This window comes from Pistacia vera, unplaced genomic scaffold (assembly GCF_008641045.1).
Source record: "Pistacia vera cultivar Batoury unplaced genomic scaffold, PisVer_v2 Contig341, whole genome shotgun sequence".
Taxonomy (NCBI): Eukaryota; Viridiplantae; Streptophyta; class Magnoliopsida; order Sapindales; family Anacardiaceae; genus Pistacia; species Pistacia vera.
The window spans coordinates 904,370-930,728 of NW_022196159.1; the positions used below are offsets into that span (position 1 = coordinate 904,370).

The window sequence follows — 26,359 nt, forward strand, 5'->3', positions numbered from 1 at the left end:
GAGGCAAAAAATCAGAAAAAAAAAAAAAATTAGGAAGAAAAAAGAAAAAAAAAACACTTGTTCTTTTGTGAGATACAGTTGGTTTGATTTGTTTCGATTATGAGTTTATGATATTTGATGTAGTAATCTTATGGATAATACAGGAAAACGGAAATCCATCTAGGAAATAAATAAATATATGAAATGGCAAAAAAATATATTAAATTCCTCTAGATTTTCTTAAAAGAGTATCAGATTTACTCTCTCTCTCTTTTCTCCTTTGGCACTTCGTATTAATTTAATCAGTCTGACCGAGTCGATGGTATAATTATATCAAAAGCCCTGTCAGCAGCCCATTGTTTGACTGTGTGTCTGGTTAGACCGAGGGTTTCTGTACCTCAGTGATGTGAACATTGGTATGAGAAATGGCTGATCATACGCCGTAGAACGATGCTGGATGAATTAATGGGGGGTGTTCTGAAGGTTAGAAGTCCAAGCAAAAAGTTAAAAAGTCTTAAATGAGCATATTTTAAAGTTTAAAAGTCTTAAATGAGCATATTTTATTTAAATGGTTATAATTTTTTATTCAAAAAGAGTTACGGGACTCAAAGATACTGTTGAAAAACTTATTTCGAGCCCATCGACGTGACAACCCACTTTAGCTGGTTGAAAATTATTTTCGAAGTCAAAATCCACCGTTTTGGTATGTTTCGGGACTATTTTATTGTTTACATGTTTTTTTCTATTTTATTTTGAGTTTTCTTGTTTTAATTAATTTAGTTTTTGTTTCTTTTTGTTATTAGGAGTCTTGTTATGAGTGTGACTGTCATCCTATATAAACTTATTTTTCGTTTTAGATGAATTCAATACATTATTCAGATTTTTCTTCAGATTTTAAGGCTTAAGTTTCTGGATTAAGATTTGTCTATCAACCCTAAAGGTATAATCGAGTGCAAACCTTGTGTTATCATGCTAACTTGCTACATCATCATACCATTGACGACGTTGTGACACATCCAAAATTTTGGCATTTTTTACTATATTCATTTGTTAATACTGAAATACAATACTAATAAGAACTTTGTTATTTGTTCATATGTAAACTAGATGTTGGGCCACACGTGGGTCCATATTGGCTAATAAAGGCATTCAGTGGATTATTCCTGACATAAATAAATATATACTTGACTAAAGAGAAAATCAAGCTTGACAACAATCACATGGGGAATCACTGGATTGAATGCGATGAAAAGGAAGAGGGAAGAAAAACCCTAATTCTGTTTTATTTATTTATTTTCTTTTTGTCCATTGCACGCGAATTCTCAACCTCAGACACCAAACTTTGCACATGTTTATTTTCACAGAATATTTTGGGCCTTTTCAAAGTGAGTTTTACCTGTATGTTGATTTTTCCACAAATGAGCGATTCTCGGTCCTAGAATGGTTAAATTGTTGATCACTTAAACGTACATTCTGTGCAAAGACGCAGCCACAGCTGAGTTAGAGTTAGTATAATATTTTTGAGACAGAAGCATAAGAGTTTCTGGTTCTAGTGGGAAGGTAGTGCAAAAAAGGATAGCACCAAGTTGAAAGAAAACAAACAGATAAGCTCTATTGCAGTTTGGACCCAAGAAAAGATATATTACCCCACATAAATGTTATTGAAAGAATAGGTTATCAAGACGATGACAAAAAAGTTAGATAGATTGAAATTGAACACCTGTTATGGGCCGGAGGAAAACATTATTAATAGAAGACATTATTTATGAAGTGACTTAAAGTCCCCTGGTGAGTTTCCGACCGCCAATCAGTGTGGATTTCATGAATAACATGCAGAGATACCATGACTTTCAATTAAATTTCAAAGTATTTTTATAACACATTAAAATGTCTAGAAGCTAAGACTTATAATGTTTAATCCTTGTTAAGATCTTATTCCAACTACTCTCCATGCCTGAAAGCAACTGCTTCTGAGCAGTGACGTACACAAACTGACATTAGTCTACACCCAAGTCTGGAAATTTTGTATAAAACAAATTAACCTTACATTATATGTAGTTAGTGGTGGAGCATATTATCAGATTCNCATCATCATACCATTGACGACGTTGTGACACATCCAAAATTTTGGCATTTTTTACTATATTCATTTGTTAATACTGAAATACAATACTAATAAGAACTTTGTTATTTGTTCATATGTAAACTAGATGTTGGGCCACACGTGGGTCCATATTGGCTAATAAAGGCATTCAGTGGATTATTCCTGACATAAATAAATATATACTTGACTAAAGAGAAAATCAAGCTTGACAACAATCACATGGGGAATCACTGGATTGAATGCGATGAAAAGGAAGAGGGAAGAAAAACCCTAATTCCGTTTTATTTATTTATTTTCTTTTTGTCCATTGCACGCGAATTCTCAACCTCAGACACCAAACTTTGCACATGTTTATTTTCACAGAATATTTTGGGCCTTTTCAAAGTGAGTTTTACCTGTATGTTGATTTTTCCACAAATGAGCGATTCTCGGTCCTAGAATGGTTAAATTGTTGATCACTTAAACGTACATTCTGTGCAAAGACGCAGCCACAGCTGAGTTAGAGTTAGTATAATATTTTTGAGACAGAAGCATAAGAGTTTCTGGTTCTAGTGGGAAGGTAGTGCAAAAAAGGATAGCACCAAGTTGAAAGAAAACAAACAGATAAGCTCTATTGCAGTTTGGACCCAAGAAAAGATATATTACCCCACATAAATGTTATTGAAAGAATAGGTTATCAAGACGATGACAAAAAAGTTAGATAGATTGAAATTGAACACCTGTTATGGGCCGGAGGAAAACATTATTAATAGAAGACATTATTTATGAAGTGACTTAAAGTCCCCTGGTGAGTTTCCCACCGCCAATCAGTGTGGATTTCATGAATAACATGCAGAGATACCATGACTTTCAATTAAATTTCAAAGTATTTTTATAACACATTAAAATGTCTAGAAGCTAAGACTTATAATGTTTAATCCTTGTTTAGATCTTATTCCAACTACTCTCCATGCCTGAAAGCAACTGCTTCTGAGCAGTGGCGTACACAAAGTGACATTAGTCAACACCCAAGTCTGGAAATTTTATATAAAACAAATTAACTTTACATTATATGTAGTTAGTGGTGGAGCATATTATCAGACTCTGGCAATGTGTACGGGAGAGAAGGAGATGCACAATCTAAAAAAAAAAAAAAGAGACAAGAGTCTTGAAACTGTAAAACAACCATGCCAGTAAATCAAATGAAGGATCTGAATGAATAAATAAGTAATATTTCACTAATAGTAGAACGATACTATAATATTATACTTGTATTTCCTCTGTCTCTTAAATGTTTTCTATTTTGGACCAGCGTTAAAGGCATAATAGAACTAGCTCAAGGATGTAAAAATTTGCCAAGTTACATGTCTGCATCAAGTCAGAAAGCTCAAAGCCAATTGCACATGATCACATGACAAGCAGTATTTTAAGAGGTACTAAATACTAAGTACTTCTTTCTTTCCCGAGAGAACATCTTCATAACTTTCATCAAACTACTTAACACATGGAAGCAATTAACAAATACCAATGAACTTTCTTATCATATAATCTTCTGACCAACCGAATGTATATTCGTATGCTATAGATGTTACTGGAGAACCATATATGATGTTTGATGACTAATAAATTTAATATACAACCATAAAATGCCAAATTACATAGGAAGAAAATTTTGTTGTCGTGATATACACAACCAAACCCCCTAAAATTGAATTAAATAATAACCTGAATAAGAAAAACCAAAACAAATCAATCTGTAGAAACTTAGAATAAAGACCTAGTTACAAGAAGATAAGACTAGAGAGTTTCATATTAGCAGAAAATCAATGCATCTTTCTTTCATCATCTTTTTTTTAATCATATGTGTAATATCATAGTCACATCCAAACGAAACCAATATAATAAAGCAAGTTAACTAAATTTCAGGCCCTTCACAAACAACCAGAATAGAGAGAGTAAGAAATTACTAAGTTTACAGCCAAATGTTTTAACACCGCAATAACTGATTTATTTGGTACACTCTCAATTTCATATATGTTCTCATATCTCAATTGCCTAATATGTCTTTCAACGTTTGTCAACAAATGCTGTAAAATTTTTTAATTAAAATTGTAACTATTTTTGGACTTACACATGATTCCACAACAATTCAAATTTTTTTTTTTTTTTTTTTAATTTCACTTCCAAACAGCGGGCAGTGCTTACCAGACATTCCTATTGAGACAACTACAGCACAAACATCCATCAACCATCTTCAAGAAAATCAAGTAACAATATCAAAATTCCAGCCGCTAGGCATCCATATTTTAAGCCAGTTCTGGATTTTGGAGGCCGTTTCGCTATTCATAGTTCAGTCTTAATTATGATCGCGTACCATGTAGAACATGCCAAAGTGGAAATGAAGAAAAAAGCATGCGCAATATTATTACTGTAGTATTGAATTTTTTGACCAAGAAGGCAAGAAGTAGTATGTATCAAAAAAAAATTTCCTGCATGATTCTCCTCTATAATTCTTCTTCTAAAACGAAGATCCTGAACATGTACTCAAAGATTGACAGTCACAAAACATAAAATCAACCGAAAATTGTAAACACAACTACAAGATAAAGAGTTTACTGTCTTGCATCAAAATTTTCATTTTCAGCACAAACTCCATAACTTACTGTGCCTTGATTTGAGTTTAAAGCAATACTAATTGACGAGCCTTACTTCATGATTGAAAATCGAATATCGTCATTTACTCTGCTTAAATACAAAGATTTAATACAATTACAATAGCTCAAACTAACCTTTCTTCGGAAGGCTGTTCAGGGCTGATTTCGCATTGATAGTTCGAGTGGGGGGCTCGGTGTTCGTTATGAAACTAGAAGTTGAACAAAAGTGAGAAATGCAAGTACTTTTCGTAAACAGCGCGGGAGTACTCCGGAATCTACGGTTAAGTTTGAATTTTCAAAGGGGAGAACGACATATTCCCACCCAAGGTTTGGCAAAACGACACTTTCCCATCCATCAAGTTTCAAAATGACACTTTCCCACACTTCGTCAGGTTCTGTTAGTGTTTTCTGTTAATATTTGACTAAAAGACAAAAATACCCTTAAGCAGTTTATTATAAATTAAAATTTAGTTAAGTAAAAGTCTTTACTCAAGTGTAAAAATACCTTTTTTCCTTTGTTTATTTAATTAATTAGGAATATTAACTATTAAGATTTTCTATGTTAATTAGTAAAAATGAAAAACATTATATTAGTAGATTATTGAATAATAATGATGAGATATTTATGACATTATAAATAAATAAATGTTAAGGTCATTTAACTTTAAACAATTTTATAGTATTACTCTTAACTTTTTAGTTGGGGCTAATTATTTTTTCTTTTTTGACTTTTTAATATCTTACTTTTTGGTTAATTAAAAAATAAATAAAAAATTATAAAGTCAAATATTTAAGGGTATTTTCTTCTTTTTAGTCGAATACTAAAAAAAAACATAACAGATTTTGACGAAAGGTGGGAAAGTGTTGTTTTGAAACTTCACAGGTGGGACAGTGTGATTTTGCCAAACCTTGGGTGGGAAAATGTCGTTCTGCCTTTTCAAAGCAATAGCAGTGTGCCAGTGTCCGAATTAATTTACAATTAAGTCCTCTTCTAGAAAGCACATCAATGATGGGTTGGACCTAAAACGTTATGCATTATTGGATTCGTGACCCAAGAGAGAAGTTAAAAAATGTTATGACTACTATCCTTATTGAGGAAGCGGCATAAGCCACTAGATATTAATCTTTCATGAAAGATGGGATGTCCTATTTGGAATAAAAGGGTTGGCCCGATTGTGATATGGCCCCCCATACAGAAACAATACTGTTAGATACTGGGCCTAACATAGTGATCCATTTTTAAACATTGGAGGCCCAAATAATAGACAAATATTTCCACTACCCCTGTGTTCTGTGACATTGTTCTAGTCGTTACAAACAAGTTAATCACGACGCACATCGATGTGAACAGTTTGATACTGTATAATCAGTTCACAGTGATTTGACATGAAGCTCGGACGGTAATTAATTTATATGGGATTTAATAACCCAGAAGAGCCCAATGTAAATAAAACATGACACGCAGTTTCTCTGCGGAAAAAAAGCATTGACCACAGCGTTTATCTCTCCTCTGTGGTGCTACAGTTGTACTGTAAGTTGACGATTCAAATGAAAATATAATTTATGATTCTATCAAGGCTCTGAGCTTTACTGCTACAGTCTGGGTACGCTGCCAATGGTACTTGTTGTTTCAAGGATTTGACAGGTTGACCCCACGCGCAACATGGCTCAAAAAGTCACCACCTTTTATTTGACTGTTGTCCCTGAGATTGAGCACAATATTGTTTCCACTTCCCCAGCCATTTTCTATTTTCTCATTTGTTGCCCAATCTTCTTTTTTTATTTTCTTAACCCAAAATTACTTTGGTGAATTATGCCAGCACGATGGACAGCATACGTGAAATTGAAAAAGACCAGAAATCACAATCAAGGGAAGCTGGGTCGTTGCACATCTTATTCCAGCCCATCAAAGTTGACTTTCTTCAAACCCATTTAGACTTTATTCCATCAATTTTCTAGATAGAATCATGGAACGGAAGAATTGTGAACCTAGAAAATCCTAACAATTTTTTTGGGTTATGCTTTAGAGAAAAAGTAGTAAATCACTAGGGATTGTCTGTTGAAACTTGCACCTATAAAAAATAATTTCTATCAAGTAATACTGTAATTCCATGTGTTTTTGTATTATGTCCAATTTAAACTCAAGATTTACCCCTTTCCAAAGTTTCTTCACCTACTGAACCCCCGTGACCTTATGATCAATTTTGTACTATGCAAGGTAGGTGCGTGCAAAACCTTTCCAACTTGAAAACTTCAACCAAATCAAATTGAATTTATCGGTTTGGTTAGAATATGTAATGTTTTAGAAGCAAATCCAAGTTTCAAATACAAATCTAAAAATATCCGTAAATGGGGTTTAAAAATATAATATTATATTTTAATTTGCTTAGAATTTATGTAAATCGAATCGATTTATAAATTGGTTTAATACTTCGTGTAATTATACTGAACTGATTTGGGGCACACTTTACAATGGTGCTTCGAATTTCAGATAATCACAAGGGTCCAATTACAAATATGCAAAACATGAAGCACCAACCCATAATCACCGCAAAATAAGTTAAAAAAAAAAGATTAAATAAGAGAAGTGCGAAAGAAACTCCAGTTAAAACACGCCAGAAAGCACGCCACTGGCGGCTACGCGTCCGCAAAAGCCGCTGTTGTTGTATGGTCCCCATCATTCGATATCTTTATTTGAAGGACGCGTGTCCAGCATCCAGGTATCCACCCATATCCATTCTCTTAAAAACTCACTTTGTCCCGTACGCCCTGCTGTCACCCAAACCTCGCGTGCATGGTAGGCCATTTAACTATACTTTGACCAAAAGAAAAAACTTAGTTAAAAAACTCTTTCTCTCTCTATCTTATTGAAGCAAGAGCCAAAGCGTGCGCTAATGCATGCGCCATATAAGATCCCGACGGTGATGCGATAGTGCACAGTTAATAGAACCTCTTTTCACGCTCATCATTTGTTCTTTCTTTTATCGATATCGGCTTGTAATGTTATCCAGGCATGACCCCTTAAGATTCCTCCACGTGTCAGAGAACTCACTAGTCAATTAATCAAGTGGGGTTGGGGCATGTGACGTACGTACTCATGAGAAGGATGATGTACATGTTAATTTTTTTCTCTTGAGAGGATAGTGTCAAAGATAAGACGGCGTGTCGTTAATTAAAAGATTGTGAATCGCGTGAGAGACTTTTCTACTAAAGTCTGCTGTTTCTTACTGTACTGCAGATTTGGTGGTCGGAGTTTGAAGATTTTCTTGCCCCTTATTATATACTTCCCTCTACCAAATTTTATTTTTTATTATTTCTAGTAAACCTGGATTTACTGTCATATTGTATTTAATAGATTATGTATTTATTAATCTTTCGAAATGACTAATGTAGCCCGCCCTTAATTTGACTTTCTATCAAAATATATTACTACAAAACATTTTAAACAAAACAAAATTATTAAAGTTTGTTAAATAAGATCCAAATTGATACTTTGCGTGCTCATGAATGGTTCATACCACCTGAAAATGGAAGTCTACAGTGTTTAGTTTGGTTGAGAGATGTTGGGTAATAAAGGAAAAATCCAAACTTTTGAGCTCAAGGTGCTTTGTTGAGGACGGTTTCATATGTTAACTGGTGGGGTGCCAAAGTTTTTGTGGATTTACCTACTTCGGCGGTTTTTTTTTTTTTTTTTTTTTAAGAATTTAAAAGGTCTTTGTCTCTAATAATGCAATTAAATGGTGACAGCATGCATGCCCTCCTGATACTCAATTGAATGTGTTTTTTTCAACGGACAGCTTATGTGGGAATGCGATTAATGGGCTTCTGACACTGACACTCTTGGTTATATCATACCTTAACGCATATATTATTTTTATGCAATCAACGATCCACAATTTCTACTTCCTATGACTTTTAATTTTTAATCAAATGGCATCTACATATTGCTTGGATTTGTCTCTATGGATGTATTCAACCCAAAATTTTTACAATTTCCATCGACACCTAAGATAGACTTGCATATTTAAGATTTGGTTTGAAAACATAAACTAATCACTGCAGAATTTCCTTATGCCTCGTATGGCAAAACCATAACATGCACCCGTTTGTTTAGGTTAAAAAAAGCTTTATTTTTTGGCTAATGTCATCTGATAATGACTACCACTTCTTTGTTGAACCACTGCAATTATGATTAAAAGTTCAAGTAAATTTGATTGGTCTACCTAATGCAACTTAACCAAATCCAAGTCCAACTTACCCACTAAAGTACGAATTTAATAAACATTGAAATGCACTCAGCCACGCACTCATTATTTTTACGTGGGAATTGGAATAATATTTTAGCTTTTAAGTCAATATGATTATTACTTTACTGTTATGGGTGGATATTATTGACTTTCCAATGTTAAATTGAACCCGGTTAACCCAATAAATTTACTATTTTGGTGTGATAAGAGACAAAACGTTGAAGCAGGAGCAAGAGTAATTATGTTTCTCTCTATTTTTTTTTAACGTTTTATAGAAGAGGAGAATAATGTGGAATCAGAAAGCGTTACATGTGGGATTAGTGATGCTCTTATTATTACTTAAAAATTGGACACACGATGCAACTCATTAAAATTAACTACCATCTTATTATTCAACACGACTTATTAATATGCTTTCCACTAGATTTCTCTTGTTGGGGTCGGCAAGCAAGCGTGTATCCACCATAGTTCAAAGTTGTTTTGGATCATGAACTNAGCGTTTAGTTTGGCTGAGAGATGTTGGGTAATAAAGGAAAAATCCAAACTTTTGAGCTCAAGGTGCTTTGTTGAGGACGGTTTCATATGTTAACTGGTGGGGTGCCAAAGTTTTTGTGGATTTACCTACTTCGGCGGTTTTTTTTTTTTTTTTTTTTTAAGAATTTAAAAGGTCTTTGTCTCTAATAATGCAATTAAATGGTGACAGCATGCATGCCCTCCTGATACTCAATTGAATGTGTTTTTTTCAACGGACAGCTTATGTGGGAATGCGATTAATGGGCTTCTGACACTGACACTCTTGGTTATATCATACCTTAACGCATATATTATTTTTATGCAATCAACGATCCACAATTTCTACTTCCTATGACTTTTAATTTTTAATCAAATGGCATCTACATATTGCTTGGATTTGTCTCTATGGATGTATTCAACCCAAAATTTTTACAATTTCCATCGACACCTAAGATAGACTTGCATATTTAAGATTTGGTTTGAAAACATAAACTAATCACTGCAGAATTTCCTTATGCCTCGTATGGCAAAACCATAACATGCACCCGTTTGTTTAGGTTAAAAAAAGCTTTATTTTTTGGCTAATGTCATCTGATAATGACTACCACTTCTTTGTTGAACCACTGCAATTATGATTAAAAGTTCAAGTAAATTTGATTGGTCTACCTAATGCAACTTAACCAAATCCAAGTCCAACTTACCCACTAAAGTACGAATTTAATAAACATTGAAATGCACTAAGCCACGCACTCATTATTTTTACGTGGGAATTGGAATAATATTTTAGCTTTTAAGTCAATATGATTATTACTTTACTGTTATGGGTGGATATTATTGACTTTCCAATGTTAAATTGAACCCGGTTAACCCTATAAATTTACTATTTTGGTGTGATAAGAGACAAAAGGTTGAAGAAGGAGCAAGAGTAATTATGTTTCTCTCTATTTTTTTTAACGTTTTATAGAGGAGGAGAATAATGTGGAATCAGAAAGCGTTACATGTGGGATTAGTGATGCTCTTATTATTACTTCAAAATTGGACACACGATGCAACTCATTAAAATTAACTACCATCTTATTATACAACACGACTTATTAATATGCTTTCCACTAGATTTCTCTTGTTGGGGTCGGCAAGCAAGCGTGTATCCACCATAGTTCAAAGTTGTTTTGGATCATGAATGTGGGAAAAACGTCTATAAATAATTATCATAGTTAACTATTGGCTATTGCTGAATAGTCTAATAGTAAAAGAGCAAAAAGAAGTTTCATAAACTCTTAAGTATTTAAGTTTAAGTTTTTTCAAGTATTAATGGGGGTGATCACTGAGACTCTTATCTGGTTAATAGTTTCAAGACTTTGGAAAATCGGTTGAAATATGCGCAAGTTAGTCGAGACACTTCTAATGATTAAAAAAAAAAAACAATGGTAATGATTATATACATTTTAATTAATTTCTCCATGAGGCGATATTGAATTGTTATAGTATTCCAACTATAGTTTTAGTGTTTTTCAAGTCAAATTGCAGATCCATATGAAAATAATGAAATAAAACAGGATATTTTGTATATATCATATATCTTTACTCATCATTTTAAGATGAAATGTTGGTGTATAGGTAAATTATATCCCTCGTGAGCCATTTTAAACTAACAGATGGAGAAAACAAGTGGTAACTTAATTTAAAATCAAACAGACATAAATTAAAAGCATCATATATAATGTTTCTGAAATATCGAAAGAGATAAAAGAAGTAGTAGCGTATAAATATGCAAGAAATGTCAAGTGGATGGGAATGGGAGTGGTTCCATTCCATCAACTGTAATGGGTTGACTTAGAAGAAATGCCGAATCCAACTATCTTGGGTCGACATGATTAAACATCTCTTGATCGATTCAAATATGTCAAAAACCATATTATTCTGTTTCAACTTAAAAAAAAAAGGGAACTCCTCCTCGCGCCATTTTACTATTTCATGGTGGGGAGAATTTAGGTGCCAAGTACTTAAACTTCAACATCACATCACACCTACACTACAAGATTATGATGATAAGAGATTCTGTTTTCTTCTCAATAAAGGGACATAAACGTGCAACAAGCTATCCAAATTCATCTCCCATCACTCCTAACATCATGCTTATTTAGACATTCCTTTAATTAATGTCTGAAAATTAGTCTTAATTAAAAACACCCATGAAAAATAATTATATGGAGATTGGAAATCTTTTAAATAAAGAAAAGAGAGTCTTTTTTTTTTTTTTTTTTTTACAGGAGCAATCCGTATAATCCCTTAAAACCTGCCCATCCATGATGGTAGGATGAAGATGAGCCTGAGGGTGGCATGGAAATGATAAGAGTAGAGGCAATGCACGTGTTTGATGATGGTACAAGAAATTGAAAGCTAATTACCCTACTCAAATCTTGCAATCTTGAGCCACTAAACTAACTTCCAAACATTGAGAGTTGACACTTTTGAATGGGTGAATTCTTTTGGATAAAAATAAGAGTAGAGTGATATAAAAGTCTTTAACAAAGTTTGTGGTATGCAGCATTTAATAGTTTTGTTGTGGATGGGCATGGATTCCTTCCTTTTCTTTTCTTTTGGTTTGTGTATTTTCTTTTTAAAAAAACAAAAGCAAATACATATGATCTCTTTGAGTGCGGCCTGGAGTGGTGGAGACGAAAGGGTATTGTTTTTATAGCTTTACAAGCGTGGATGTTTTTGTTGGAGAATCCACAACCAAATGGCTCCATGGTTTCATATCCCACGCCCCTCCACCATAACTCTTATTTATATTTCTTAAACCCTTTTATACTTTCTATTTTCCTTTTTATCTCCATATTATCTTATCATATCTTCACACGTGTTCCAATTCGCTGGATCAGCGTTATGCGCCCTTCTCTATGTTTTATTTGGAACCTTTTTTTTTTTTTTTTTTTTTTTTCTTAACGCAATAAATAATTCTTTTAGTGGCATAAAACATGGACTAATGTTTATTATTATTCCACAAGTTGACTTATTTCTTCCCTTTGCAGTTTAATAATGTGATTTAAAAAAACCTGCAGTCCTTTTTAATTAATTGTTTTGGTTTTATTTATATGCTAAACAGTGTTTTTTTATTTATACACATTTTCCCAAATCAAATTTATCATACATTCGTATCTTTAGCTTTATAATATTTGACGCATACGACATCCAAATTAACTACACTGCATCAATAAAAAGACAAGAGAAAAAAGAATCACGTATGTACATGACTAGATCCATAGAATATGGACGGTCCACTACAAAAATGAACGTGCAAGTGCAACTCTAATAGTGAATATCATGTGCTGGTGCGTTACACAGAATCATCCATTTTTTCTCCTTTGGTGTGGTGGGCTACTAAACCTCAAATTCGAATACATGTAAAATAAAAATAAATAAAGTAGTAGTCAAGCGGTCATGTCATTTGTCAAGGTTTATTGGATCATTTGACACCACAATTAAAGATAAAGGCATTAAAAGTTAAAACAAGTAATAAAATGAAGGGAGGTTTGGCCACACAACATTTTCCCACCCTTTCAAAATGGCGCTTTTCAACCTTTGATAAGTTCGGTTATATTTTATGTTAATATTTTATTAAAAAACGAAAATATTTTTTAATATTTAACTTTATAAAAATTTTATTATTTTTAATTAGCAAAAAATTCAAATATTGAAAAGTAAAAAAATAAAATAAAAAATTAACTCCACCTCAAAAGTTAGGATTAATATTATGAAATTGCTTAAAATTAAATGACATTAATATTTATTTATTTATAATGTCATCAATATCCCATCACTATTATTCAATAATTTTTATAATATAATGATTTTCATTTTTACTAATTAACATAGAAAATCAATATTTCTAATTAATTAAATAAATAAAGGAAAAAATATTTGTACACTTGAATTAATAAATAATTGAGTAAAGACTTTGACTTAACTAAATTTTAATTTTAATAAACTATTTAAGGATATTTTCATCGTTTCCGTTAAATATTAACAAAAAATACTATTAGAATCTGACGAATGGTGGGAAAGTGTCATTTTGAAACTTGATGGGTGGAAAAGTGTCGTTTCGCCAAATCTTGGGTGGGAAAAGTCGCTCTCCCTAAAATGAAATAATAAAGTAAAAACAATGGGTTAAGTAAAGTGAGGATATGTATGATGATTAAAATACAAATAATAATAAAAGAGGGTGTGTGGAGGAATCGTTTGCTTTACATCTCATATTTGTATATGAAGAGTAGTTTTTAGTGCTACCAAAAGTGTAGACCCAATGGGATTGGAAAGACTCAATTGGGCGTGGCTATTGTTCCCTCCACTCCAAACAAGAGGGCATGAAAGTATGCTTATTATTATCATTTCTTTATTACTCTTAAATTCATTTATAATTTTACCAATAGATCTTCTTACCTGTGCATAAGATCTCTTTCAGGTGATTAAATCATGGGTTTCCTTTTATATTATTCTTTCTTTAGAGTGGAGCCATACCCTCACTCTGCTTTTTTTTTTTTTATTTTTTTTTTTAAGGTTCTGTTTGGTCTGCTTGTTTTAAGACACTAATACTATACAAAAACCCTTTAGATTCTAATCTTACTCTTATGCTTAATTAATTATCGTCTACTCCAGTATTATTTTTTTATTCGGTACTACAAGTATGGAGAATAATAATACCATTACTTCCAAGTTTGACAATGCTTAATTAATTATAAAATGTGTAATATTTATGGTAACACATCCACAATGATTTAAGATTAATGAATGATAAATAAGTAAAGTAATTGAGATGAAAAATGGAAGTTTATTATGTATGGAAGAAATGGGGCATCCAGTTCATTGATGATTTAGGCACATCCATATATCACATCAATGAAAAGTATTATTGTACCTCTATGAAGTGTAGGGACCTGGTGGTTGCCTATATCTATTGCTTTTTTAATCATTTTTACTATTTAGGCCATAGATGGAGATAATAACAGGAACAGGATATATACTTTGTTTCAGGTGGGGAGTGTGAGAGCTTAAATGATGTATCCAATGGTGATCAGTGGGGCCACTTTCGTCTTTGTATAATTCTTTCTTCCTTTGAATGGTCAATCAACAAATTATTGGTATTCATGTATAACATTGGATGCCTTCTCCCCCCCCCCTTTTTTTTTTTTAATCTAATGATTTTTAATTTTATTTATTAAACTCTCATTCTTCCATCCCGAAACTACATCTTCAACCAATTATATATTTTGAGATGACATGTATAAAAATAACGACTCATTGTTGTTAATTTAAAGATGATTTAAATTTTAGATAATTGAATACACCCATCAAAAGATGAGACTGCTTTGGTATAATTTCTAAAGCAATGTGATGAATCATGATGACAATTGACACATCACAAAGAGATAAACTGAAGAAGAAGATTCTCCCGTGGAAAAATAACATTGCATAAGTGAACTCGGTAGCACTGGATACTATCTCAGTCCAGGACATTTTGCACCCAAACCTTAACCACAGACTCTGGTTTAGTTAGGACCAAAATCAACAGTTAACAATCAACATGACATTGACCCAACCCGACTCCAACTCCAACTCCAACTCCAGGTCATTATACAACCACCCCACACGGAGAGAGAAATGTTCCTGTGTTTCATCATTTTACACTTATACCTTGCGTGCACTCTTCACACGCGCACATATCAAACTCCTCACTTTTTTTTTTTTTTTTGGGTTCTGTTTGTTTGATCCCACCAGCACAAGCAGGGACATTTCTGTCAATTTGTTCTTTATATAATCTCAGCTTCCGTGCACTCCCCAAATTTCGACTTTGACTGCACTCTTTTTATCTCTCTGTAACCTTTTCGAGTTCTTTGTGTGTCTGTGTTTTCGATCTGGGTCTTGAGTTTGAGGATTGAGCAGTTTGAGGTTGTCTTGTTTCATTGCTGGAACTGGGTTCTTTTCTCCTTTAATATCTCTGTAAGTTTTAAAGTTATTTCTTGGTTATTTATCTGTTTAGTGGTTAGTATTGTTTGATCTTTTAGCTCTTTGAATTTGATATGGTTTTGTGACTCTTTTCTGGTTACTTCTCTTGGTCTACTTGTGGTTTCTGAGGCTCTGAAGATTTGTTTGCTGCTTGTTTTGTCTCAGCTAAAATATTTTTCATTTCAGTTACTGAAAAGCTTTATGTGTTCCTTGTTTTTGGCAACTGCAATTACTACCTATTTATCTTGAAATTCACAGAATTAACAACTCTATTTCATAAGCCATGGCTAGGCCCTTGATTATTCCTTTGATATCTACTAATTTATCTGATTAAATTTAGGTTCTTTATATGTTAACTTTGATTGGTTGGTGTAAAATCTATGTTTAACAGTGCGTAGTGTTAAGGTTGCATACATCCAATTTTTCGGTATGTGATCTGGTTCCGAATTACATTTTACATAATAATATGAGCTCTCCGTATCTGAAGCCGGAAAGCTATGATAGTCAAAGTTAAGCTGAATATTTTAATAGGTCCCCTAATACTATTGTGGAAAAACAGTCTTTAAGTTTGTTTTGTATTTTATTTTATTTTGTTGAGCTTAGCTTTTATATTTACAGAGCAATAATTGCATTACTCTAAATCACCCTATACATACAAGATTTTGTTTCTAATATAATAATACGTTGCAGGATTGTTGAATTGATTGCGGTGTGTGTAACAGCCGTGGCGATCGGATTGTGGTCAAGAGAACAGCATGCGGTGGTGGCTGACTCTTTCTGTTGATGTGTTTCGAAAAGTCATCTCTTTGAACCTCTATTGTAGAGTTATTCTGTAACTTCATCTTCAAATCCAGACCCTTGATTTTCTCAGTTTTGTTTCTTCTCTAGTTTCCATGGGATCCTCTTTTTTTGTCATCGTCCCCTGTTATGTACGCCAGATTAGCTGAATATTAGCAAAACCGCTTCCTAAAATTATTTTCGTTTAGCTCTTATTTCCTTCGCTTGTAGTGTTGTATTTGGTGCCGGGTTGTGTTTTATTGGTCTATTGATCTCTCTAGTTAGATATTTTCAGTATTCCTGTATCGGTGGATAATTTTGCTTACTTTTCTTTGGGAATCATCGTGGTTTGCCGATTACTGTTGTTGAAGTTTTTCCTGTGGAAGATTGTATTTATTGTATATTGAAGGGTTGGGAAGTAGTTATGGTGTGCCAAGCAGCTAGCCAAACAAGATTTCGGGCATTGAAATACGAACATGGGATTGCAGGGAGGGCCACTATAATAGTTAGAATCATAGCATGCTTTCAACCACTCAAGTTTTGCCAGGTTAGTAACAACATATTTGTTCTTCAAACAACTTATTATTAGGATGCTTTTTATTAATGTTGTTTTCTTGCGTGTTTTCCAGGCTGAATATTTCCGTCATTTGCTTAAACCTGTCACGTAGATTAGTTTTGCACTTTTCGTTTTCAAGTTAAGCTGGAATTTTTATTTTTTCGATTATTATTGAGAGACACAGCAAGTAACAGCAATTCCTAATACGGACATCCTTCTTTTGGTAAGTTCGCAATATCTGGTTTTGTTAAGATTTGATTTTATTATTGGAATTATTTTGAAGTTATTAATTTCATTGTGGTTTTTCTATCTTAAAAATTCAGGTGATTGTTTTGGTTGGATGGGAGAAGACTGTGGATCCTGGTTTCCTCAGCAGCAATTTGGTTGGCGATTGCCCGATTTGACTTATTCGAGTGCTCCAGTTGGTTTGGGGCTACAAAGTTCCATTCCTACAATCATGAACCATGGCTCTAATATGGTTTTGACAAATGGAACAATGCCTATTAACATGTATCCTGAGCTACCTCACTCGCAGGTTGTCCAAGCTAATGAACCTCATGGTTGGTTTTATTGTTTGCCCCACGTTCGACAGGCCTGTATGCCTGCTTCAAACCCTGTTTTGAAAGAGCAACTACCTGCTTGCCCTCATGAGAATAGTGGGGAGGCTATCAAACCGAAGGCAGGGTTTGGGTGTTCGCACAAGAGATTTCTTGTTTTTGATCAATCGGGGGACCGAACAACCATGATACTGAGTTCTGGGATTGGGACTCCTGTTCAGTGCCTGACTTCTTGGGGTCCAAGACAAGTTGATGCTTATAATGTGAGTGGGGATGATCCCAGAGGGAAAGGAGATGCAAATCTTCAAGCTGGACCAAATTCATTTGATGAATTGGATGAGACTAAGGGGACTGATATGCATAGTGAAATGCATGAGGACACTGAAGAACTCAATGCATTGCTGTACTCTGATGATGATAGTGATCAAAGTGATGATGATGAAGTCACTAGCACAGATCATTCTCCTAGTACAATGACAGCTCACGAGAAGCAAGATTGGTTTGAGGGAAGCACAGAAGAGGTTGCTAGCTCGGCTGGACCTACCAAAAAGCGGAAACTTTTTTGTGGAGATTATTATGATGTACCCTGGCCAATGGTCACTGGCAATTCTATGAAATTTAGCTCACACCTTGAGACCGAGGATGATGCGGAATCCAGTTCTGGCAAGAATCCATGGTCTGGTGAAGTGGGCTCTTTATCAGGCGACCATAGGATTAGAAAGGATAAAATACGAGAGACAGTCAGTGTTCTCCGAAGCATACTTCCTGATGGAACGGGCAAGGATGCAATGGTAGTTCTCGATGAAGCCATTGATTACTTGAAATCCTTGAAGCTCAAAGCCAAAGCTTTTGGACTGGACAATCTATGAATTGTTAAGTTTTGCTGTTAGGTTTAGTATAGTACTTGTCATTATCAATTCTCTTAGATTAGAAGTTGCTATTGGAGTGTCCAGAATAAGGTAATGGTACATATTAGATGAGCTTTGATTTGCCGAGGATGTGGAATTTTCAGCAAAGGAGGAATTTGGAAGTAATGGTAATTAAAGCTTGAATTTTACCTCTTGATGAAGTCGGAAATTAGATGGTAATATTTCTGTCTCTAGTCTCTGGAGAGCGGTTATATTACCTTGAACTTGAAATAAAGGGAAATGAATGATTAGACTGTGTCTTAGGGTTCAGAGAAAGTAACTCTCACACCTGGCTTGAGCGTGGGGGTTGGCTAGCTGTGTGAATGAGAAGACTAGTTATTGCAGCGGGACCCCAAGAAAGAGGACGAGTGCACGCCCCTTAAGTGTTTTGGGGCCCAACTTTCACTTTCTCCTGCCTTTTGTGTTTAATAGCCCTTGATGTAAATTCTTTGAAAGAGCCAAGGGCCGGCCGGCCAGCCTTCTCTATTTTTATCATGCAACTTGTGAAAAGGGACCCAAATCACCATTAAACACATGTTCAATTGGTCCAGCCATTGTTGTCGCGTGCCACTCTTAAAACTGTAACAAAACTCTTGTTTGGTATGATGGGCTAGGGCTAAATTTCCCTTTTTGTGCATGTTATTGTAATTTGATGGAGGAAAGACTTATATGTACGTTTGCTTGCTGTTATCATGTTTTTATTTTATTTATTATTAGTAGTTGTGCGTGATGATATATTTTGGTTGGACGTGAAGGTGATTTAATATTTCGTTGGTGTTATTGTTGTCTGTATGCCTATGTATTTACGTCGCATGCACGCATTTATGATATAAGATAGCGATGTGTTAGTATGATTCCATTGCCCTTTCCAGTGCTGCAAAATTACCTTCTCTAAGAAGATGGTGGTGTGGAGGGACCACTGGCTTGCATTATTTGACGCACACAATACATGTCCATGTGCATGAGGCTGAGGCACGGGTGTCTTCCTCGTTATTATTGGTACAGAGAACTGGGGATGGAAAAGAAATTTGTAGTGTCCAACTCCTTTTTGACTAATCACACAAAAATAATAATAACAATAATCAAATAGACTTAACTGGATGGTTTCTTCATTCTTATTTGTAATTGTACTACATACGTAGTCGGTGTTGAGGGTTGCGTGCTTCAACCCACTTGATCGTTGGGACGTGGCTTTCTTCTTTCAATCAATGCAAATAGCTTCATCCATGCATCTGAAACACGAACAATCTTTAAGAGGGTTTCAAAAAGGTTTTATTTTAATGAAATTTCATAGGAAGGTTTCATTTTACCATGTCCAAGTATCTATGGATCTAGCAGCACTTTACTTTGATCATGCCACTCTTTTGAACTTGAGCTAGATTCATCACATTATTTGGATGCAGATCTTTACCAGACTGTCAACAGAAAAAAAAAATATATATATATTAGAGCGCGAGCACTCATTCATTTGTTTCATCAGCATCAACTCTTTTATCATAAAAAGTTGTTGTGGGGGGAATATATTCCCTGTTACATCCGTTGGGCCGGACCATCTTCAAAATCCCAATTCACACCATGTTTTTCACGTTCTACTCTTAAAAGCGAATTGTTTTTTTAATCCTAATTTCTAAATTTATTGCGAAGAAGAAGACAGTACGCTTTCACATGAACAGATTCCATATTGTTTTAATCACATCTTCAGCTATAATTGCTCCTCCAAATAAACTCGCTTATTTGAGGATAAGTACCAAATTTTGTAGATTGATGTTATTCAAGTCTCATTTTTAATAAATAAATCTTTAAATTGAAACAACTGAAAAATATGATTCTTTTTTCTCTAGTTATTGAATTATACTTTTGTGGGGTTGATATTAGATGGTTCGTATGACAATACCATAAAAACTCCTAAACCTAACTCATATATACATATATAATAATAATAATATAATAATGGTGTTTTCCTTTAAAAAATGTTTCTACCTTCTAATTGATTATTTATAAAGTTTTGAAAATGACAATCTCCAGGCACTTCAAATTCTTGATCTATTTTAGTAATCTTATTTTATAATGTAATTTTAATTTTAAATATTTGATTATGTGGGATTCAAATAACAAATTAATCAGTGTAATGGATTGTCATTTTGGATCCAATGTATGGGCCGCTGGTTCTGTTCTCCTCTTTACTCAAAGGCAGTGTCCTTCTGAGCCCAGACACGTATAAAATTTGTTTAAATTTAAATAATAAAACTAATGACCACATAGAAATAAAGAATGAAATTAAGGATTAAATTGAAATAAAGTATAAGATCAAATTGAAATAAATCAAGCATAGTGATAATTTGATAAAACAATTCTTCATTCACGGTTAGATCCCGGCTAAATTTTGCATCTATCGCAAAAAAATAAAATCTATATATAGATAAAACATTTAGAGAGGATCATTTTGATACTAACATTTTTACCTAATTTTGCCAAATTTTTTTTCCAGCCAATGGAATTCGACGGCCAGGAAGTTGTTTAATTAATTAACTTAATTTAGTTTAAAATTATTTTAAATAAAATAAATTATAAGTTTACCTTTTATTTAAATTTAAATTTATTATGTTTAGGAATATTTTATACAATTAAATTTATGTGTTTATAATTTTTTTCTCTCAGATTTTAGATTTAAGTAATGAATTTTTATTTTTTCTAATGGTAAGTGACAATTTAAAATAAAAAAACAACCTATATGAATCTAATTAGATTCAAGATAAAAGTGCTCAAATCAAACACACCATGAGTGAATGTTTGTTGCATGAATCAATAATACCGAGGGAAAATGATAAGTTTTAGTTTGGTTAGAATTATGAATAATACTACACATACAACATTATGCGGTAAAAGATGATTGGGTGTAAGTTTAATTTTAATTTAAAATGAACTAATCATATTTTACCACATAATGTTGTGCGAGAAATATTGTATAAAAATATTGTATGTGTAGAATTACTCTAAAATTATTGATTTATCACTTTTAACTCTGGAATGAATAGTTTAATACTTTTGAGTCTTTGACAGATGTCTTTCTATTATTATTTTGTGGCCACAGGATAATGTAGTTTTTCTCCTACAAGACACTCTTACGGGTGGCAACCGAGTCGGGTCGCGAGCGAGCGGCTCAAGCTCGGCTTGACAAATGCTTGGAATTAGCTCGAATTTTGTTGAGCCGAGTCGAGCTCGAGTCAACTTGACTACAGGGTTGAGCCGAGTTTGAACAGAAGATTGCTTGGCTCGTGAGAGCTCCACGAGCTTGGGGTTCCATGTGATATTTTTGAAACTAAAGGGGGTTGTAAAATTTTACAGTAGTCAGAATTGACAAATCCTCTCATATGGGAAAATCATAAAAATCAGATTGGGGATTAAGTAAAAATCAAATTGAAACCTCTTTAAACATCACTTTTAATCAAAAAGCAAAATTGGGTTCCACACCAAAATTATTGTTAATTATAATTAAAAATCAATAATCACCACTAATCATTCCACGTGCCATGCAATTAGCAATACTTGATTATTTATTAGTATCACAAAGTAATGAATTACATTTAATACATGATTATTTATTAGTATCACAATTTTAAGTAAAAAAAAAAAAAAAAAACGATATTAAATTTAAACGTATTTATTGTATTTTATAAATAGTATTGCTAACACATGACTTGACTAAGTGGTTTATTCAATGCAAGAATATCAATCTCATATTTTCATTTCTCAAATTTCTACGCATTGAATTAATGTTGGTAATATCAACTTGGTATTATAAAGTTTGGTTTAGACCTATATAATCATAATTAATTTTCAATATAATTTAATAAGAAAATTAATTTTCTTCGAGCTTGAGCTCGATTAGCGTTTGACAGTTGCACTTATCTAGCATCGACCAAGCTCGAGGAATAAATTTAATTTGATGAGAAAATTAATTTTCTTCAAGCTCCAACTCGATTAGCGTTTGATAGTTGCACTTATTGAGCATCGACTGAGCTTGAGCTCAATTAGACGAGAGCTCGAGCTCGAGTACCCGTTTATAGTCTTGAGCTCAAGCTCGGTATTATAACTGTTGAGCCGAGCTGGAGTAGCCAGATATTTGGCCCGACTTGGCTCGATTGCACCCTAGGAAGCATATTTATGTATTACAAGTTTACAACCATATTACTATTCGGAAAAAAAAAAAAAAATCAAAATTCATCATATAACAATCACACAATAAAATATAGTATATAACTATATATTATAATTCGAAATGCATGTGAACGAGAAGAATATAATTATACGAATCGTGTATCGAAATTTTCATGCACCAACTAGCAAACTCACACATGGGCTTGAGAAAATGAGTGCAACTAGGATGCCATCACTATCGTCTATCAGTTTTGTGTCCGGTGCTCTCCTTTCTACTAGGAACCGTTGATGATCCTCAATGTGGAAGGCAAGCTAATGGTAAACCATGTCCAAACCAGCTATGTTGGTTTTGACCAAGGGTATTGTGGTGATACAGAACCATATTGTTGCATAGGTTGCCGTAAGCACAAGATCATTAAATCTGTGTCGCAATTTGAATTTGTTGATGAGATTAAGAAATACTTGACCTCTAGGAAAGTTGAGAAAAAGGCCATTCACATTAAACCTGTGTTGCAATTAGAAGCTTTATGAAGCTTATCATGAGACTCATAATTGAAGTCATATATGCTGTTACAGTTAATTGGTGCATCGAGATTGTATTGTTAAGAATTAGGATGAAATTCTATGATTCTATTTCTTAATGATATTTAATGTTTTAACTATATATATATATATATATATAGAGTAGATCATAAATTTAATAACTAGCGCCCCAAATATTATAAACTATATATCAAGAAAAATGACATAACAATTGTTTTACTTATAATAGAGATTATATTAATGAATAAAGAGCAACAAGTTAATATTGACACAAAGCTTATACATGTAAGATTTGATAAAAATATAAAAATAAAACCTATGGATTCTTCAACTTTGTTTTTACCATATACAACACATTTGAAAATCTGGTAAATGCTTGAAACTTGGGAAAGTGCACAATATTTTTTTATCTTTAAAGTTAAAAATACCCGATTCGCGAGAGGGGTGTGATTCACAAAATAGAAGATCTTCTTCCGGATCATAATCTTCATTGTGAACATGACTGTTCTCATCCAAAAAGAAAATGCAATTCTCTTCCAAGTTGTTGAGATTTCTGTCTAGAATGTATGAACTGTGTTGAGACAAATAATATTTGGTCATCCAAGCTATTTAACCTAGTTGTCTCGATGGATGCGATAGTAGGATAACCAATCTTCAACATATAAAATCCACAAGTTGAGTTATACATAAATAGACAACTACTATTAAGATTGTAGTCTATTTGAGTAATTGTATGTTCAAACATCTTTTGAACAAGCAAAATTTCACCTTTGGACTCCACCAAATATGACACAAGCCCTCCACTAACCTATGTCAATCCTAGTTTAAATTCATCAATTTCATTATATTGTTGGCTATCAGGACAAGGGATTGATAATATTTTTGAGAATGACATCCCCATACCCTCAATGGATGTGTTTCAAGAAAAGGTAATTCTGTGCAGATCAAAGCATGCAATATTCCATTAGAAAATAGGATGTCTCGTAAATAAGTATCATAATCCTAGATGGTCTAACTCTTGTCTTTTGGCCTGCAAATTGCCAACTTATCATATGGAAAAATAATTCCAGCAACTATAAGGTTTGTAAAATCTATCAATGATAATTCGATTTTAATAAAAAAGTGATTAATATCTAGTGAAACTTTCAATTCAGATTAGTGAGTTAGGTAAGTTTGAAAAGATGGAATTGTCATGAAAGGAGGTAGTTGAATTTGGACACCTGAGATTGGATTGAAGAGAATACTTCGGGGATTGTGTTGAGGGTCATTAGCAATTATAAGCGAACCTTTGGAAGATCCACAAAACCAATTGACTCTTCCTAATTTCTTGGGGAGGTTGAATTTATAAAGAAAGCCTCCACACAAATCAAAGAATCTCACACAATTGGTTTCCCTTTCATAAGGTAACATCATCCACGGGAAGATAACGATGTTTTGTAGTTTTGATCTTTCGGACATGCAAGTCCTACTCATACTAAGAACCTCACATAAACTTAATTTGCGGATAATTTTGCCTAATATATCTTCTGAAAGTGACTCCCAAATCCTCTTCTCCTCCTCATCATCTCTATGGTTTTTTTCCTCCCCTTTTTCAAATTTGCTCTATAACAAAGTTAACATCTTTTTCAAAAGGTTTGCCATGGAATTGAATGGGAAATTACAAGAAAATTGATACATGGAGGGAATTATGGTTTCTTGTGTTGTGTCAAAGAAGCATACTCGTATATATATAACAAGTTTGTGATATGCCTTTACGAGTAGGAATAGAAATTTGAATAAGAGTTAATTTATTAATTTCCAATACCAGTAGGATATTGATTCTACTGATTTAAGATATTTTACAACTTCACTCAAGAGTAGGAGTAAGAATTTGAATAAGAATTAATGTATTGATTTTTTAAAATACAAAATTACCCTTTTAATTTTTTTTTATTTAAATTTATGAATTCATAATTGTTCTAAAACTAGTGTTTCACAATACTACTATATATATAATTAGAAATTATTGTGGGTCTTTTTTTATTTGTTTTTGGCAAGGATTTAAATAGGTTTAAGTATAAACAAAGAAAATCCATTAACTTTGTTATGCCTGAGAAAGTAGGGCTGACACCGAGCCTTGTCAGCATGGGTGGTTGGAGCTTAAGAAGGTCCTACATCCACTCAGATGCAGCCACATCATGTGATGACGTGAGTAGCATGCTCATGCCAGTACAGTGGGTATGCGCCAGGTTGGCGAAAGGCTAGAAAAGGTCCACGTGTCCAATATCTGCATAAGTCGAGGAAATCACTCAGGCATGTGAGTAATGAGACGCAGATAAGGATTTGCACGGCATCTGCCCTACTTACATATTTAGTAATCATTACCTTTATTCATCCCACTATAAATAGAAGGCTCCTCTCCCGTTTGTGGGATTAGCTAATTTTTCTCTGAAATAGAATACACACTCTCTCTCTTCCCTATTGTATTTCTTAAGCTATAAATCAGCTCGTTGAACGTGACCTAACTTCACTCATTAATACAATATTAGTGGACATAGGATTCGCTTGTGCGAGCATCCGAACCACTTTAAACGTTGTTCTTCATCCCTTAATCAAACACCCCAATAACCACGTGTGACTTCTGAGTCAGCTCCGCATTTCCCACGTGTGAATAGCTGGTGTCAAAATCACTCATCAACAGTTTGGTGCTAAAAGGAGGGCTTGATTTAGTACTTGTTCTTCATCAGGAGAATCTCTAACTAATTGGTCCCACTACAGCAAATGGTTTGCAGATTTGAGTATGAGCGAACCAATTATGGTGACGAAGAGATCCCCCAGGTGCAAGAGGACACTTCTCTAGAGGTGCCCTCAGCCCCGCAAAATATCATGGGGGATATCCCTTCGAGCTCACGGCTTGATCCAACCATCATAAGTTACCTGGAGAGGTTCAACAATACTCTTCAAACGGTCAACTAAAGGCTGGACTGGGTTGTACCACCCGAATCAAATAAGGCGGTACCACCGCAAAAAAGCCTGCAAGTCGCATAAAAGCACGGAAAAGGGCAAAGGCTCATAATGCGTGCACTGCAACGCGTCAAAGAAAGGGAAAGCAAGTGGCACACAGCAGACCTAGAGGCTTCGAAGGACCAGCAAACACCGATCGTACCCCAGGTAGAATACCCGTTGCATTGAGACTCGGTGACATGTTGCGGCCCAAGTCATCCCGTGCCACGTCGCATGAGCGCTCCTACAAAAGTTCAAGGTGGGGAGATTCCCCTTATCGCCAAAATGACGACTTCGATTGTTGTCGCGTGGGAAGTTCCCACCATTCGCGGGTCGGTTCGTACCACCGTGGAGGTCAGGAAGGTTCCCTGGACCATTCAGAGCCATCACACGACT

The 26,359-nt window shown here is 34.0% G+C and overlaps 1 protein-coding gene across 2 annotated transcripts; it reads left to right on the forward strand.

Moving 5' to 3' along the window:
• The first annotated feature begins 15,308 nt into the window (after nt 1-15,308).
• LOC116138441 (transcription factor bHLH145) lies at nt 15,309-19,028 on the forward strand. 2 transcript variants are annotated; one of them, XM_031424154.1, is made up of 4 exons: nt 15,310-15,476; nt 16,173-16,806; nt 16,889-17,038; nt 17,139-19,028. In XM_031424154.1, the coding sequence occupies exon 4, from the start codon at nt 17,156-17,158 to the stop codon at nt 18,239-18,241; it is 1,086 nt and encodes a 361-aa protein (XP_031280014.1). In that variant the 5' UTR covers nt 15,310-15,476; nt 16,173-16,806; nt 16,889-17,038; nt 17,139-17,155; the 3' UTR covers nt 18,242-19,028. The 2 variants fall into 2 exon arrangements, with proteins under 2 accessions (XP_031280015.1, XP_031280014.1); XM_031424155.1 differs by lacking the exon at nt 16,889-17,038 and having other exon boundaries at nt 15,309-15,476; nt 17,099-19,028.
• Nucleotides 19,029-26,359: the final 7,331 nt, after the last annotated feature.